Source organism: Lathyrus oleraceus, chromosome 5 (genome assembly GCF_024323335.1).
Source record: "Lathyrus oleraceus cultivar Zhongwan6 chromosome 5, CAAS_Psat_ZW6_1.0, whole genome shotgun sequence".
NCBI lineage: Eukaryota > Viridiplantae > Streptophyta > Magnoliopsida > Fabales > Fabaceae > Lathyrus > Lathyrus oleraceus.
The window spans coordinates 242,519,680-242,537,245 of NC_066583.1; the positions used below are offsets into that span (position 1 = coordinate 242,519,680).

The following is a 17,566-nucleotide window of genomic DNA, read 5'->3' on the forward strand; positions in this document are numbered from 1 at the left end:
AATGGTGTTTTGAGATTTGGTAATCGGGTGTGTATTCCAGATGTTACAGGACTTAAGAAGAGTATTCTTGAAGAAGGACATCGTAGTGGTTTGAGTATTCATCCTGGAGCTACGAAGATGTATCATGATTTGAAAAGATTATTTTGGTGGCCGGGAATGAAGAAAGAAATTGCGAGTTTTGTTTATTCCTGTTTGACTTGTCAGAAGTCAAAGATTGAGCATCAGAAGCCGTCTGGGCTAATGCAACCGTTGGCTATTCCAGAATGGAAGTGGGATAGTATCAGTATGGATTTTGTTTCTGGTTTGCCGAGGACAAGTAAGAATTTTGAGGCTATTTGGGTGATTGTTGATAGATTGACGAAGTCGGCTCATTTCATTCCGATCAGAATGGATTATCCGTTAGAGAGGTTGGCTGAGTTGTATATTGAGAAGATTGTAAGTTTGCATGGTATTCCGTCGAGTATTGTTTCGGACAGAGATCCTAGATTTACATCAAAGTTTTGGGATGGGTTGCAGAGAGCTTTGGGAACTAAGCTGAGATTGAGTTCTGCATATCATCCGCAGACTGATGGTCAGACTGAGAGGACGATTCAGTCATTAGAAGATCTTTTGAGAGCGTGTGTTTTGGAAAAAGGAGGTGCTTGGGATTGTTATTTGCCTTTGATTGAATTTACCTACAACAATAGTTTTCATTCGAGCATTGGTATGGCACCGTTTGAAGCTTTGTATGGTAGGAGATGTCGGACGCCTTTATGTTGGTATGAGTCCGGTGAGAGTGCTGTGGTTGGACCGGAGATTGTTCAACAGACTACGGAAAAGATTAAGATGATTCAGGAGAAGATGAGAATTGCTCAGAGTCGTCAGAAGAGTTATCATGATAAGAGGAGGAAGTCACTTGAGTTCCAAGAGGGAGATCATGTGTTTCTTCGTGTTACTCCGATAACTGGTGTTGGTCGAGCTTTGAAGTCGAAGAAGTTGACACCTCGATTTATTGGTCCTTATCAGATTTTAGAGAGGATAGGAGAGGTAGCCTATCGTATCGCTTTGCCGCCGTCGCTTGCGAATTTGCATGAGGTTTTTCATGTGTCTCAGTTGAGGAGATACATTCATGATCCGTCGCATGTTGTCCAAGTAGATGATGTACAGGTGAGAGATAACCTGACTGTTGAAACATCACCTATGAGGATTGAGGATCGAGAGTTGAAGCAGTTGCGGGGTAAAGAGATTGCCTTGGTGAAGGTAGCTTGGGGAGGACCAGCAGGTGGCAATGTGACTTGGGAACTTGAGAGTCAGATGAAGGAGTCTTATCCGGAGTTGTTCGTTTGAGGTATGTTTTCGAAGACGAAAACTCTTTTAGTGGGGGAGAGTTGTAACACCCCGATAATAATATGTATTTATTTAAATTAAATTAATAATATGTTTATTAATTTAATTAGAATATTTGAATTATTATTATTATTATTTTGGAATAATAATTATTGGGATAATTATTTAGTGGAATAATATTATTGGAGTATATAAGTTGGAATAATAAAAAGTCCCAATTTTTGGAAAAAGGTTTTCACGTGAAAGGGGAAAAGAGGCAGAAAGGGCAAAAAGAGAACCAGAGAACGAAGGTTGAAGGAAGGAGAAGCTTGGAGCTCAGAGGCTGCCGGATTAACTCAGGTAAGGGGGGTTTATCATCGATTAACGGGTATTATGGGATGATATGTACTGGGTAGTAATAGACCATTGTTTTACCTCTGATTGGATGATATATGTTGAATTTGTGAACTGTTGAGAGGAACGAAAATTTGATTGTAATTGACGAAATTCGTAGGAATTAGAAGAGATAATGTTAGGATTGGTGAAGAGGAATAGGAGATGATTCGTGTAGATGATATGGACGATTATTTTGTGTAATTTGGACTGTGGAAGGTTGGATCGGATAGGTTTCGTAACAGAGAAAGCCATAGCAGATCTGAGAGTTCTGGTTTCTGGTCATACGCGTATGGCACTAGGCAATACGCGTATGAGCTGGCTGGTACGCGTATGGAGGAGGCCTTACGCGTATGAGAGAAAAAGATGACATTTTGAACGTAAATTGGTCTCTGTTGGTACGCGTAATGGGAGATTGTTACGCGTAGCATACGCGTATGAGACAGGTGATACGCGTATGAGTTGGGCGAGGAAATGCGCAATACGCGTAAGAGAGTAGGCATTACGCGTATGGAGTTGGCCAGGTTTGGGCAATACGCGTATGGCATGGACAGTACGCGTATGGGCAGAATTGTGTTTTTGCTGTGCTACTGTTGTGCAGTTTTTGGTTGTTTAGGCTGAGTGATGCGACTTAGCTGAGATATGATGTGATAGGGATCATTTCCCGTTGTTTTGAGTGGCATAGGTATTAGTAGAGTGTGCTAATACTGTGTTTGCTTTTGTGGCATGATATGATATGCTTTTGTGATTAATTATGTTGATGATGTGTGATGGTATACATGATGATGTGAATGTATACATTTGTGAATAGACTGTATTATGGCTTAGAGTGTGAGCATGTGTCTATTCTTGATTATTGTTGATGTTGCATTGCTAGGTGATTAGCATGCATATTGTGGCCTTCGGGTGGTAGCTAATTCCCATGGTGAGGAATTAGTGAGTTTAGTCATTTTTGGACTGTTGTTGATTGTTTGCATGCTAGGTGAGTAGCGTGCATTTCATGGCCCATTTGGGGTGGTAGCTAATTCCCATGGTGAGGAATTAGTGAGTGAGTCACTATGTCTCAAATGAGTGGGACTAGTGAGCTTGGTAGCCGTGCCTGGATTTGGACGGTGAGGTTGAACTATATGTTCACAAATAGTCGGTACCGCATGCATAGAGTCTCATTGCATAATGAATGTATGGCATATGATATGAATGGATGTATTCCAGTATCATATGTGTGTTGTGTGTTGTGTTGTTAATGATTGAATATGATGGAGATTGTACTGTTGAGTATGATGTTTGAATGGATATTACTGTTGCTGAATGCGTAGTCTAATTAGGGTGAATTAATGTATTAATTACTTGGCATTACATATTGTTCTATAATGCTTACTATATTGATTGAGGAACTCACCCTTACGCCTATTTTTCAGGTAACGAGAAATGAGTTGAGTAGAAGCTAATGCTTGGAGTCTAGAGTAGTTTCTTATGGGTCATGCTCTGATAGATGTAACATCGGGAGGGAATGTTTTAATTAATTTGATATTGGTTGTTGGATGATTTACATGTATAGTGTTACATGTTTTACATTGATGTTGAATTTGATTCCGCTGCGAATTATGCAAAAGACCTTATTTTGATTTAAATAAATGAGCATGACAGGATAATTGATGAATGTAGTGAAATGATTGTGTGACACCCTTCGGGGCATAATTACTCTGATGAATATATGTGTATTTTAATTATAATAATTTGGGGTATTTAGAAGGGTGTTATAGTTAACGCAACACAGAACACGCTTCCTGGCACATTTTAACAGTGTTAACCGGTTAACACCCTGGGTTAACCGGTTAACGCAAGACAGACAACAATTTCTCATAATTCATAACAGTGTTAACCGGTTAACACCCTGGGTTAACCGGTTAACGCAGAACAGAAATTAATTCTTTTAATTATCATAACAGTGTTAACCGGTTAACACCCTGGGTTAACCGGTTAACGCAAGGCAGAAAGCTGTTCCTGCGCTAACACGAACAGAATGCATAATTACCCGCATTTTCCGCCGTCGGAGGACTTCCGGACCTCCGATTTCGATTCCGTAAACGGCTACACGTCCAGAAAATCACAACTCATCCAAATATAGATTCAATCACAGTTTTTAACGCAATTCATTCATCACAATTCAAGGTATTTCTCAAACCTAATTAGAGTCAATCAATGGCTTATTACTACCCATCACATGTTAATCCATAATACCCATTAAACGACGATAAACCCCCCTTACCTGAGTTAATCCGGCAAATCCTTTAGCTTCAAGCTCTTCCTTCTTCAACCTTCTTCTCCTGCTCTTCCTCTTTGCCCTTTTCTCACTTTCTGTCGCTCCTCTGGTTTTCACGTGAAAACCCTTCTTTTCCAAATGAGACTCTTTTCTGATTCCAACCTTATATTCCAATTTATATTATTCCAATAATAATAATAATTCCAATAATATTCCAATAATAATCCAATTATTTAATTAAATTAATAAATATACTATTAACTTAATTTAAATAATTATCATATTTTATCGGGGTGTTACAACTCTCCCCCACTAAAAGAGTTTTCGTCCTCGAAAACATACCTCAAGCGAATAACTCTGGATAAGACTCCTTCATCTGACTCTCAAGTTCCCAAGTCACATTGCCACCTGCTGGTCCTCCCCAAGCTACCTTTACCAAAGCAATCTCTTTACTCCGCAACTGCTTCAACTCTCGATCCTCGATCCTCATAGGTGATGTTTCAACAGTCAGGTTATCTCTCACCTGGACATCATCTACTTGGACCACATGCGACGGATCAGGAATGTACCTCCTCAACTGAGACACATGAAAAACCTCATGCAAATTCGCAAGTGACGGCGGTAAAGCGATACGATAGGCTACCTCCCCTATCCTCTCCAAAATCTGATAAGGACCAATAAATCGAGGTGTCAACTTCTTCGACTTCAAAGCTCGACCAACCCCAGTTATCGGAGTAACACGAAGAAACACATGATCTCCCTCTTGAAACTCAAGTGACTTCCTCCTCTTGTCGTGATAACTCTTCTGACGACTCTGAGCAATCCTCATCTTCTCCTGAATCATCTTAATCTTTTCCGTAGTTTGTTGAACAATCTCCGGACCAACCACAACACTCTCACCGGACTCATACCAACATAAAGGTGTCCGACATCTCCTACCATACAAAGCTTCAAACGGTGCCATACCAATGCTCGAATGAAAACTATTGTTGTAGGTAAACTCAATCAAAGGTAAATAACAATCCCAAGCACCTCCCTTTTCCAAAACACAATCCCTCAAAAGATCCTTCAGTGATTGAATTGTCCTCTCAGTCTGACCATCAGTCTGCGGATGATATGCAAAACTCAATCTCAGCTTAGTTCCCAAAGCCCTCTGCAAACCTTCCCAGAACTTCGATGTAGATCTAGGATCTCTGTCCGAAACAATACTCCACGGAATACCGTGCAAACTTACAATTTTCTCAATATACAACTCAGCTAATCTCTCTAACGGATAATCCATTCTGATCGGAATGAAATGAGCCGATTTTGTCAATCTGTCAACAATCACCCAAATAGCTTCAAAATTCTTAATTGTCCTCGGTAAACCAGAAACAAAATCCATACTGATACTATCCCACTTCCACTCTGGAATAGCCAACGGTTGCATTAGCCCAGACGGCTTATGATGCTCAATCTTTGACTTCTGACAAGTCAAACAAGAATAAACAAAACTCGCAATTTCTCTTTTCATTCCCGGCCACCAAAATAACTTTTTCAAATCATGATACATCTTCGTAGCCCCAGGATGAATACTCAGGCCACTACGATGTCCTTCCTCAAGAATACTCTTCTTAAGTTCGGTAACATCCGGAATACACACCCGATTATCAAATTTCAAAACACCATGCTCATCAACTCTGAATTCACCACCTTGCCCTTGATTCACTAGAGTCAACTTATCAACCAAAAGCACATCGGATTTCTGACCCTCTCTAATTTCATCCAGAATACCACTCGTTAACTTCAACATTCCCAATTTAACACTATTGTGAGTACTCTCACACACCAAACTCAAGTCTCTAAACTGCTCAATTAAATCCAATTCCTTAACCATTAACATAGACATATGCAATGATTTCCGACTCAATGCATCAGCTACTACGTTTGCTTTACCCGGATGGTAATTCAAACCAAAGTCATAATCCTTCAGAAACTCTAACCATTTCCTCTGTCTCATATTCAGCTCTTTCTGGTCAAACAAATACTTTAAACTTTTATGGTCACTGAAAACCTCAAATCTTGACCCGTACAAGTAATGCCTCCATAACTTCAGAACAAATACCACAGCTGCCAACTCTAAATCGTGTGTCAGATAGTTCCTCTCATGAACCTTCAGTTGTCTCGAAGCATAAGCTACAACCTGCTTATTCTGCATCAAAACACCACCCAAACCCAACAATGAAGCATCACAGTAAATCTCAAATGGTTCCGATGGACTCGGTAATATCAGAATAGGAGCAGTAGTTAACCTTCTCTTTAACTCTTGGAAACCTTCTTCACATTTTGAGTCCCAAACAAACGCTTGCCCCTTTCTAGTCAACATCGTCAACGGTAACGCCAACTTAGAAAATCCCTCAATGAATTTCCTATAATAACCTGCAAGTCCAAGAAAACTCCTTATCTCAGAAACTGACTTCGGAGCTTCCCACTTAGATACCGCTTCTATCTTAGAAGGATCAACAGCAACACCACCTCTTGAAACCACATGACCAAGAAAACTAACCTCTTCTAACCAAAATTCACACTTGGAAAGTTTAGCAAATAACTTCTTTTCTCGTAGAACTTCTAAAACCACTCTCAAATGTTCAGCATGCTCTTCTTCAGATTTCGAATACACCAAAATATCGTCAATAAACACCACAACAAACTTGTCTAGGTACGGATGGAAAATCCTATTCATATACTCCATAAATACCCCAGGCGCATTAGTCACACCAAAAGGCATTACAGAATACTCATAATGTCCATACCTTGTTCTGAAAGCAGTCTTCTGAATATCTTCAGTTTTCACACGTATCTGATGATACCCCGATCTCAAATCTATTTTGCTGAACACACTCGCACCAACAAACTGATCCATCAAATCATCAATCCTCGGCAAAGGATACTGATTCTTGATCGTCACTTTATTCAGTTGCCTGTAGTCCACACACAACCTCATAGTACCTTCTTTCTTCTTAACCAATAACACTGGTGCGCCCCACGGTGACACACTCGGACGAATAAACTTCTTATCCAACAGATCTTCCAACTGACTCTTCAATTCAGTTAACTCAACAGCAGACATACGGTACGGAGCCATCGATATCGGCCTAGTACCAGGTACCAAATCAATCGAGAACTCAACTTCACGCTCTGGCGGTAATTCATTCACTTCTTCAGGAAACACATCAGGAAAATCACACACCACGGCTAGATCGCAAATCACCAGTTTATCTTTAGCCTCCAAAGTCGCTAACAGCATAAACAACTCTGCCCCATCTGCTATTGCCTCATCATAGGGAGTGTAATACTTCGACAGCTCTGTGCACTTAGCAGCATACTCAGTAACAGACCGATTGCCCTGCTTCAATTCTAAGAACTCTATCTCTTTCTTTCCTCTGACATCCTCTGGAAAGTACTTCCTCAGGAATCTCTCTCTGAACACCGCCCAAGTGATCTCAGCACTCCCAGCAGCTTCCAACTCAGTGCGGGCAGCAACCCACCAATCATCTGCTTCCTCTGACAGCATATGCGTACCGAACCTAACCTTCTGGTTATCGGCACACTCAGTCACTCGGAAGATCCTCTCAATCTCCTTCAACCACTTCTGAGCACCATCTAGATCGTATGCTCCCTTAAACATTGGAGGATTGTTCTTCTGGAACTCACTCAGTTGACGAGCAGCTCCCAGTCCCACAACATTCGGATTTCCTCCAAGTACTCCGGCTAGCATACCCAGAGCCTCAGCAATCGCAGCATCGTCTCTACCTCTTCCAGCCATCTCTATTCTGAGTTAATCCAACAAGCTAAAACAATAAGTACGGATAGGGTTACACAACACCTATCACATACAGGGAAACAGAATAATTACGACTCGACTCGACCGACTATGCTCTGATACCACTAATGTAACACCCTTCTAAAATACCCCAATAATTAATTAAAACAACAAAATATAAATCAGAGTAGATATGCAATTTAAGGGTGTCACACTTGACACTTCACACCATGTTCCAAATTAACTCGTCATGCTCATTTATTCATCAAAATAAACCTTTGCATAATTCGCAGCGGATAGAAATCTAATCAACATGCAAAACATGTAACACATTACATGTAAACTGTTCAACAACAATCAAATAAAACAAGGTAAAACATCCCGTCCCGATGTTACATCTACCAGAGCATGACCCACTAAGGAACTACACTAGACTCCAAGCACTAGCTTCTACTCAATCACTGCTCGTTACCTGAAAACATAGTTGTAAGGGTGAGTTCCTCAATCGATATAATAAGCATTATAAAATATCATGTAATGCTAAGTAAATTAACACATTTCATCACCCAAATCAGATCACACATTCAGCAACGGCAACATCAACTCATATTCATACTCATACTCATACTCATACTCAACACAACCACAAAACACACGTATAATATTGGAATACATCCATTCATATTATACGCCATACATACATTATGCAATGAGACTCCATGCATGCGGTACCGACTATTCGTGAACATATAGTTCAACCTCACCGATCAAATCCAGATACGGCTACCAAGCTCACTAGTCCCACTCATTGGAGACCTAGTGACTCACATCACTAATTCCTCACCATGGGAATTAGCTACCACCCCAAGGGCTATGCTATGCACGCTAAATCACCTAGCATGCAAACATCAACAACAATCCACAATAACTCATCACTAATTCCTCACCATGGGAATTAGCTACCACCATAAAGGCCATACTATGCACGCTAAATCACCTAGCATGCAACATCAACAACAATCCACAATGGACATATGCTCACACTCTAAGCCATAAACAGTCCATCCACAATTGCATACATAATAGATATATTCACAGCATTATGCATACCACCACACATCATCAGCATATTTATCACATAATCATATCATGTCACGCCACATAATCAATCACAGTATTAGCACACTCTACTAATACCTACACTGCTCAAAACAACGGGAAATTGATCCCTCATATATCATACACCAATATAGGCCAATCATCAATTGTTCACAATATTTAAAATATCAGTTTTTCACTTTTCCAACAGTGTTAACCGGTTAACGCCCTGGGTTAACCGGTTAACGCAACACAGAACACGCTTCCTGGCACATTTTAACAGTGTTAACCGGTTAACACCCTGGGTTAACCGGTTAACGCAAGACAGACAACAATTTCTCATAATTCATAACAGTGTTAACCGGTTAACACCCTGGGTTAACCGGTTAACGCAGAACATAAATTAATTCTTTTAATTATCATAACAGTGTTAACCGGTTAACACCCTGGGTTAACCGGTTAACGCAAGACAGAAAGATGTTCCTGCGCTAACACGAACAGAATGCAGAATTACCCGCATTTTCCGCCGTCGGAGGACTTCCGGACCTCCGATTTCGATTCCGTAAACGGCTACACGTCCAGAAAATCACAACTCATCCAAATATAGATTCAATCACAGTTTTTAACGCAATTCATTCATCACAATTCAAGGTATTTCTCAAACCTAATTAGAGTCAATCAATGGCTTATTACTACCCATCACATGTTAATCCATAATACCCATTAAACGACGATAAACCCCCCTTACCTGAGTTAATCCGGCAAATCCTTTAGCTTCAAGCTCTTCCTTCTTCAACCTTCTTCTCCTGCTCTTCCTCTTTGCCCTTTTCTCACTTTCTGTCGCTCCTCTGGTTTTCACGTGAAAACCCTTCTTTTCCAAATGAGACTCTTTTCTGATTCCAACCTTATATTCCAATTTATATTATTCCAATAATAATAATAATTCCAATAATATTCCAATAATAATCCAATTATTTAATTAAATTAATAAATATACTATTAACTTAATTTAAATAATTATCATATTTTATCGGGGTGTTACACATGAGCTATAGATGTTATTCGGAGATCTTAATGATATTATTTGTGTCAATGAGAATAAGAGAGGTGCACCTGCATCCTTGTGTGTCCTTGAGAAGGTGCCAAAAATTCAAAGACATAATCAATGTGTGGCATTTAATTGATTTAAGTGCAGTGGGTTCGAGATTTACATGGAGGAGTCTCCGATTTTCCATGGAGGAGAACATATTTTTGAATGGCTTGATATAACTTTGAGTAATGAGAGGTGGTGGTTGGAGTTTCTAGAGGGATATGTCAAAGTCCTTCTCGACTAGACTTTTCTGATCAAAAGGTGAAAAATGATGTTAATAAGTGGCGCCTGAGTACTTTTGATCTTGCAAGGTTGAGAAAGAAAGAGATTATGGCGGGAGTAGAAAGGATATACGAGAGAGGTCAACATGGCAATATTAATAGGAGTTAAGGAAACTTGAAGATAAGCTTTAAGGAGAGGTTCAATGTATCTTAAAGAAAGAGGAGCTTATGTGGTTTTAGAGATCGCGTGTAAAATGGCTCATCGATAGAGACCGTAATTCGAGGTACTATCATCTCAAAATTGTGAATAGAAAAAAATAAAAATAATATGCCGATGCTTAGACATGAGAATCGTATTTGGGTTGATGATTTTGATCAACTGCATTATATGATCACTTATTTTTTTAGATTTCTTTAAGCTTGATCACAACTACTAGGAGTGGTCATAAACAGTGATGATGTATCCCTTATTGAAAGAAAGAATGGTTGATAAGTTGAATGCTACTATTAACGATGAAGAAGTCAAAAGAGCAATGTTTAGTATGAGTCTTTGGGAGGCGCATGGGCCATACGGGTTCTTTGTCGATTTTCATCAAAAAACCTTGGGAAGTGGTTGGTAATATGTTTGCACCTTTATTCATAAAGTTTGGATGAATCCTAGTGAGATTTTCGGGTCAGCCAAACTGATATTCATTTGATTCCCAAGGTGGCTTATCCCGAGTTTGTTAACCAATTTAGGCATATCTCTTTGTGCAACACCATTTACAAGGCGGTGAACAAGGTGATTGTTGAACGTTTAAAGGATTGCATTCCTTTAATTGTGTCTCCTTTCCAAATCGAATATCTACCAGGGAGAAATATTCATGAGAACATTGTGGTGGCGCACGAGACAGTCACTCTATGAATAAAATGTCAAGTAAGAAAGGTTTCTTTGGGATTAAAGTGGACTTAATCCAAAAATTATGATAAAATTAGTTGGGAATTCATTTGGAGGACGTTAGTGGAAATAAAGTTTCTCGATAACATGATACATGTTATTATGCATCCAGTTACTAGTGTTGAAACTAATGTCAAATGGAATGGAGATAGAGATGAGTTTTCTAGGCCTCAAAGAGGTATAAGGCAGGGAGACCCAATTTCACCCTATTTGTTTGTGTTGTGCATGGATAAGTTATCATATCTTATATCACATACAATGTTGGATGGTGAGTGGAAAACTCTTCGTGCTGGTAAAAGTGATCCTTTAGTTCCCCCATTTGATGTTTGCAGATGATTTGCTTCTTTTCGGGGAAGACTCTCTGAGAGGAAAGTTAATTGTGTCACTAGAATTCTTGAGTTATTTTGCAGCATATCGGGGTAGCAAGTCAGCCAGGAGAAGATGAACATTTTATTTTCAAAAAAGGTCTAAAAAGCTCAAAAAGAGAAATTGATTCAACTCTCAGGTTTTCTGAAAACAAGTATGCTTAAGAGGTACCTCAGTGTCCATTTGACAAGAAAGGCTCCAAGGAGAGCGGATTATAATTATATTATTGAGCAAGTTAGTTCAAAGCTTATTACGTGGAAGGAAAATCACTTGTCTTTTGTCGGGAGAGTGACGTTGGCCAAAAGTGTTTTGGAAGCTATTCCAATTTATCCTATGATGACTTTAGTTCTCCCAAAAGCTTACATTGACGAGATCCAGCGGATGCAAATGAAGTTTATTTAGGGTGAGACCAATAATGGCAAGAAATACTATGCAGTTGGTTGGGAAAAAAATTATCAACCAAAGAGTATGAGGGCTCGACTTTAAAAGGTTAAAAATGATGAACAAAGCCTATATTCTCAAGTTTGGTTGTAAACTTAAGACTAGTGCTTCGGATTTCTGATGTGAAGTGTTACGTGGAAAATATTTTTGTAGTGAGGTGAACATTCAAGTGATGGTTAGAGCGATAAATTCTAGTTTATGGAAATCAATTGTTAAAGACTGGCCTAAAGTTAATTATCTTTGTTATTGGTCATTGGATGATGGGAATAATGTAAATGCTTGGAGTATGGCTTGGATTTAACTTGGTTGTATTTTCTCTAACTTGAATGTTAATACTCCTATAGAGCTTTAAGGAGTTAAAATATCAGGTTTAGTTAATATAAATGGAGAATGAAATTGAAACTTGCTTCAATATTGGTTGTCGTTTAATATTATCATTAAATTGCTTTCAATATTGCCTTCTGGCATTAATATGGGAGGATAACAAATGTCATAGACCATCTGGAAATAATCATGATTATCCGGTGGCTGATATGTATGGTCTTTTGCGCAACTATCAACAGACTGATGATAATGCTTTATGGGCACATATTTGTAAGCTTCAAGTGCTGTAAAGGGTGAAAATGTTTATTTGGCCATTGAACCATGATAGACTTTTGAAAAATTATAATAAAAGTCATATGGGATTAGGCAGCTCTATCTATGATTTTTTACAGTAACATTGTTGAAGATATCATTCATATTTTGCGCGATTGTTCGCTTGTGATACCACTTTGATCAAATGTGGTTCATGTTAATGCAAGATATGATTTTTTTTCCAGGGTGATCTAAAGCATTGGATATCTTTTAATATGAGAAATGAAGTGGGATGACAACATGAGGTCGAGTGGAAGAGTTTTGGGGCGACTGACGTGCCGTTGGTTTTGGTATTTAAGGAAGAAGCATGGAGAATACTTTCATAGGCCAGTCTTCCCTTTTGCATCAGGTTCAATAGTGCAATAGGGAGTATTTCTTAACTTTAAAGCTAATAATATATTGAATATCTATTAACATGAAAATATTTTAATTAGTTGGAAGGCTTCTCTAGAAGGATGGGCCAAGTTGAATATCAGATCTTATAGAGATAATGAAAGAGCGGGCTGTGGTGGTATTGTTCGAGGGTGTAATGGAGAATGGTTAGGTGGTTTTGCTAACGACATGGAAAGATGCAATGCATATATGGTTGAGCTTTGTAGAGTGTTTGAAGGCCTTCAATATGCGAGAAGATTGGGGTTTCGAGCATTGTAGGTGAACATGGATTCGCTTATGGTGGCGAGTTGTCTTGGTGGGCATGGGAAAGGGAGTTTAGTGGGTAAGGCGTTGGTTAATAGGATTCGTTGCTCGATCAATATGGATTGAGAGGTGGTGGTGAATCACATCTATCAAGAAGCTAATCATTGTGGGAAACTAATCATTATGCAGATGTGTTAATGAATTTTTGGACATATATTGATGGGTGGCATAATTTTTTTATGAGCTTTATCCGACTTATGTTAATCATTTGTTGTATGCTAATGTTATTAGGGTTTCATCCCCTCGTTTGACTTCAATTTCGATCTTTCTTTTTCGGGTTTAAGCATCTCATTGTAATAAAAAAATCTATCATTTTTTTATTAACGTTTATTTTAACATGCTTAAAAATAACTACTAGCAAAAATTAATTAAATTAATTATTAATTTCAATTTAAATTAAGTAATTTGTATTTAAATATAATATATATAATAAAGTTTAAAACAAAAAATATCTAAATTAAAAACTTACAAATCTTAGTCAAAGAAAATGGCTTCTATAAACAAAATCATATACATAAATTATATCAAAATTAAATTTTGAGTGTGTTTGGATGAAATATTTTAATGAGAAAAAATAATTTTGAGAGAATTTAAAATGATCAGATCAAAATTTATTGTTTGAATATAAAATATGAAGAACGGTTAAAATGAAGTAAATTTATGAAGTATTTTATTCAAGTTAAATTTAAAGAATTTCAAATAAAATCAAAAGGTAAAGAATTTGAAATTGCTTCGTCATTCTATATAATATGAATGTTAAATTATTTTTATTAATTTTTGAAATTTTGCAAGATGGTCCTCATATTTATAAAAATTTCAAATTTATCTTCAAAATTTTAAAAAAATTACAAACAAATCTTTAAAATTTTACAAAATTTATAAATTGATCCCTTTAAATTTTCAAAAATTACAAATTGATTATTATTTTTTTTTATTTAAATTTGATTAATTTTTTTTAAAAATCTATAAAAATAACGTCAAAAGTTTAATAATATATAATTTTAATACTTTATCTAAATTTTTTTAATGTTTATTTAAGTAAATGGTTTAAATTTATTTAAAATTTAAATTTTTTTAAAAATTCTAAATTTCGTCAAAACATATTCTTAATTCTAAAATCACTTTTTTTTTGCACTTTCGAAGTCAAGCCTAACACGAATTAATTACTATACAATTTCAATATAAAAAAATTTACAATGTCGATTAATCACCATCATCCATTTGCATTATTTTATGAATTTAATTGATATACACATAGTGTAATTTTTTTTTACAATGTCAGTTAATCATAACCATTTATTTATTTAAAATGTTTGACTTTTATTTTAACCACTTAAAAAATAATACAAATGGATGATTGTGATCGGTATAAAACTTTTTACACTGACATTGCATAATAATTAATCTCTTATTTTATAGGTTTTTAAAATAAAAAATAATTTCTTTTCAATATTCAATATCTAAAATCAATTGACGGTGTAAAATCATTTTACAGTCGATTCATCACCCTCCGCCGTTTGGATTATTCTGTAAATATAAAATGACAAAATGTTTCTCTAAATTGAAAGAATCGCTTAATAAATCAGCTTCTAATTAGTTTCCTGTTTGATCTCACTATCCAAACTCTTCTCTATTGACCCCGCTTCCGATCTCGCCGTCGCTGCCGCCAACGCTCATCGTCATAGTGGCGCGTAGTACTCACAGCTTCGCCTTCATCAGGTTCATTCTTCATTTATTCATTCTTTATATAACAGTAGTTGTTTTACTCTGAATGAATTTGTTATGTAAATCTTGCCGGACTTTGATTTTCTCTCTCCGATTGTATTCAACTATCATTTGGAAGGTGGTTGACGCGATCTTCAAATTAACAAAATTTTCTGTAGTTTTGGGAACACGAACTGTCAATGACCTATTTGTTTCGGTTATGCGGATTCTTGACAATTTGACAATTTGACAATTTTTCGTATTTGGCGTATTAAATATTGCAATTCTTCAACTTGAAATTCGATTGTGTTTTGTTCATGTTCAATTCTGCAAGTGCAATTTCCAATATTCTTAATTTGAAGAAAATTCTAGAAGATTCATATTGATTAGAAAATGCAATTCAACTTCTGTTTGAATCTGATAATATGAAAACAGTGTATTCTATTTTATGTATTGATACATAGTTGCATAAATTTTGTTGATCAAATTCTTTTGTGAAGTTACTAATACTATGTTGATGGGTGATATTTTGTTTCTTTAGGTTCTGCATCCGAGATTTCAGATTTTGATTGGTGAGGATGGTGCTTGTGTTGGCCCTAGGGGATTTGCATGTGCCACATAGAGCACCTGATCTCCCTGCAAAGTTCAAATCCATGCTTGTCCCTGGCAAGATTCAACATATTATTTGCCCTGGAAATTTATGTATTAAAGTATGTGTCGGTATCTGTCTTACTGAAACAAGTAATACATGTCTTTGTTGACTGTTTCTGTGTTACTTATTTTGAAATGTAATTGGTTTCATCTTTTATATGTTTTAATCTTCTACATTCATGTGTTTAAACTATAGCAGTGTAGCTTAGTGCAAATATGTTACTTATTTTCCTTCTTTTATTTGTTACCCTTTATTTTCTATAGCTTTCTTCTAAACATAGGGGAAATTTTCTTTGCTGGTTCTTTGTTTAGTTGCGTTCTCTTTCTGTTATGCCTACTGCAATCAAACTTTATGAGTGTTTCAGATTTTCTTAAATGGTTTGAGGGGTTGGCTGTGTCAAAGTGAGAATTCTTTATAGTATTATTAAGTATTGCATTTCTTTTTCAAGTTGTATGATGTGGAATTAGGTGAGTTATTCTTTTGGTATTCGAACTGGGTGATGGTTTTAAATTTAGTGCTTGAATTTCTAACCTGAATTCTATGTGTATTATGCTCAGGAAGTTCATGACTACTTGAAGACTCTTTGTCCAGATTTGCATATAACTCGTGGCGAGTATGATGAAGAGTCGAAATATCCAGAGACTAAAACACTAACCATTGGTCAATTTAAGCTTGGACTTTGCCATGGTCATCAGGTTTGATTTTCCTTTGACTTTTTGACGTTATTTCTCCACTTCATCTATAATAGTATTTGTGGGCATGAACAATGTTGAGAGTCTAACATTGGATATGATACAGCCTGAAAAAGTGTTTATGAATGGAACAAATTTCTCACCTTACAAACCAATTTCAAGGGGTTGAGTTAGATCAAACTCAAATTCTAAGAGAGAAGTTAATAATTTAGGATTTGACTGCCTAGAAGAGGGTAATATACTTTTCTTTTTCTTGATCAAATTTATAGACATAGGACAACAGTAAAATCAAACTACATTGAAGAATATAAAGGCATTCCTATAGTTTACCTTGCAACCCCTTGAACTGATGAACCTAAGTTGAATGATTGATCTCATTGTAGCCCTTTATGTTGCCCATGCATGTGTTCAATTAGGGCCTCCTTACCTTGAACTGATGATAGTGCTCTTATTACTTTTGAAGGTTATTCCATGGGGAGACCTAGATTCACTAGCAATGCTGCAGAGGCAACTTGATGTAGACATCCTTGTGACAGGTCACACCCATCAGTTTACAGCATACAAACACGAGGGTGGTGTAGTTATAAATCCAGGTTCTGCAACTGGTGCCTATAGCAGTATCACATATGATGTGAACCCAAGTTTTGTCCTCATGGACATTGATGGTCTGCGTGTTGTGGTCTATGTGTATGAACTGATTGATGGAGAGGTTAAGGTTGACAAGATAGATTTCAAGAAAACATCCTCAAACCAGTCTGCTCACTGAACTTGTTCGTTAGTCTAGAGTTCTTGTTGTTGTCTGTTTGTATTTTTCCTTCAAAATTTGTAAGGAGGTTCTGGTTTTAATTGTTTTACTATAATTTGAACAGTTTGTATTTTGGGCATATCATAGGTTTACAGGATTCATTTCATTTTATTTGCTCCTCTGTTGGCCGTGACTAATTTCTTTAGAAATATTACAACCCAAAATGTTATCAGCAAGAGAGCGCATTGATACATAAACAACACAGCCAAATTTTAAATTTATAAAATTCAAAATTTTAATTTAGAATTTATTTGATATTAATAATGAATTGATCATTAACTAAATATAAATAATAATTTGAATAAAATTCATAATAAAAAAAGTGGAATATCCAATGTAGAAGAAGTCACGGGATATATAGAGAAGAGAAGTGCACTAGAAGAACTGATATATAGAGAAGAGAAGTGCATTAGAAGAAGCTATTAATTATTATTAATAATAAAAGTGAAGCCTCAAATTTTATAT

General features: G+C 36.7%; 1 protein-coding gene across 1 annotated transcript; it reads left to right on the forward strand.

Annotated features, from left to right (window-relative positions):
- The first annotated feature begins 14,796 nt into the window (after positions 1-14,796).
- LOC127083447 (vacuolar protein sorting-associated protein 29) lies at positions 14,797-17,212 on the forward strand. The gene is made up of 4 exons (XM_051023759.1): positions 14,797-14,967; positions 15,494-15,662; positions 16,162-16,299; positions 16,760-17,212. The coding sequence occupies exons 2-4, from the start codon at positions 15,531-15,533 to the stop codon at positions 17,060-17,062; spliced, it is 573 nt and encodes a 190-aa protein (XP_050879716.1). The 5' UTR covers positions 14,797-14,967; positions 15,494-15,530; the 3' UTR covers positions 17,063-17,212.
- The last annotated feature ends 354 nt before the right edge of the window (positions 17,213-17,566 follow it).

Bases quoted from the DNA above. Each gene is read 5' to 3' on its own strand.
- LOC127083447 (XM_051023759.1), top strand. From the start codon at position 15,531: ATGGTGCTTGTGTTGGCCCTAGGGGATTTGCATGTGCCACATAGAGCA. The intron at 15,663-16,161 runs GTATGTGTCGGT...TATTATGCTCAG, and splicing joins CTGGAAATTTATGTATTAAA to GAAGTTCATGACTACTTGAA. The intron at 16,300-16,759 runs GTTTGATTTTCC...TTACTTTTGAAG, and splicing joins GACTTTGCCATGGTCATCAG to GTTATTCCATGGGGAGACCT.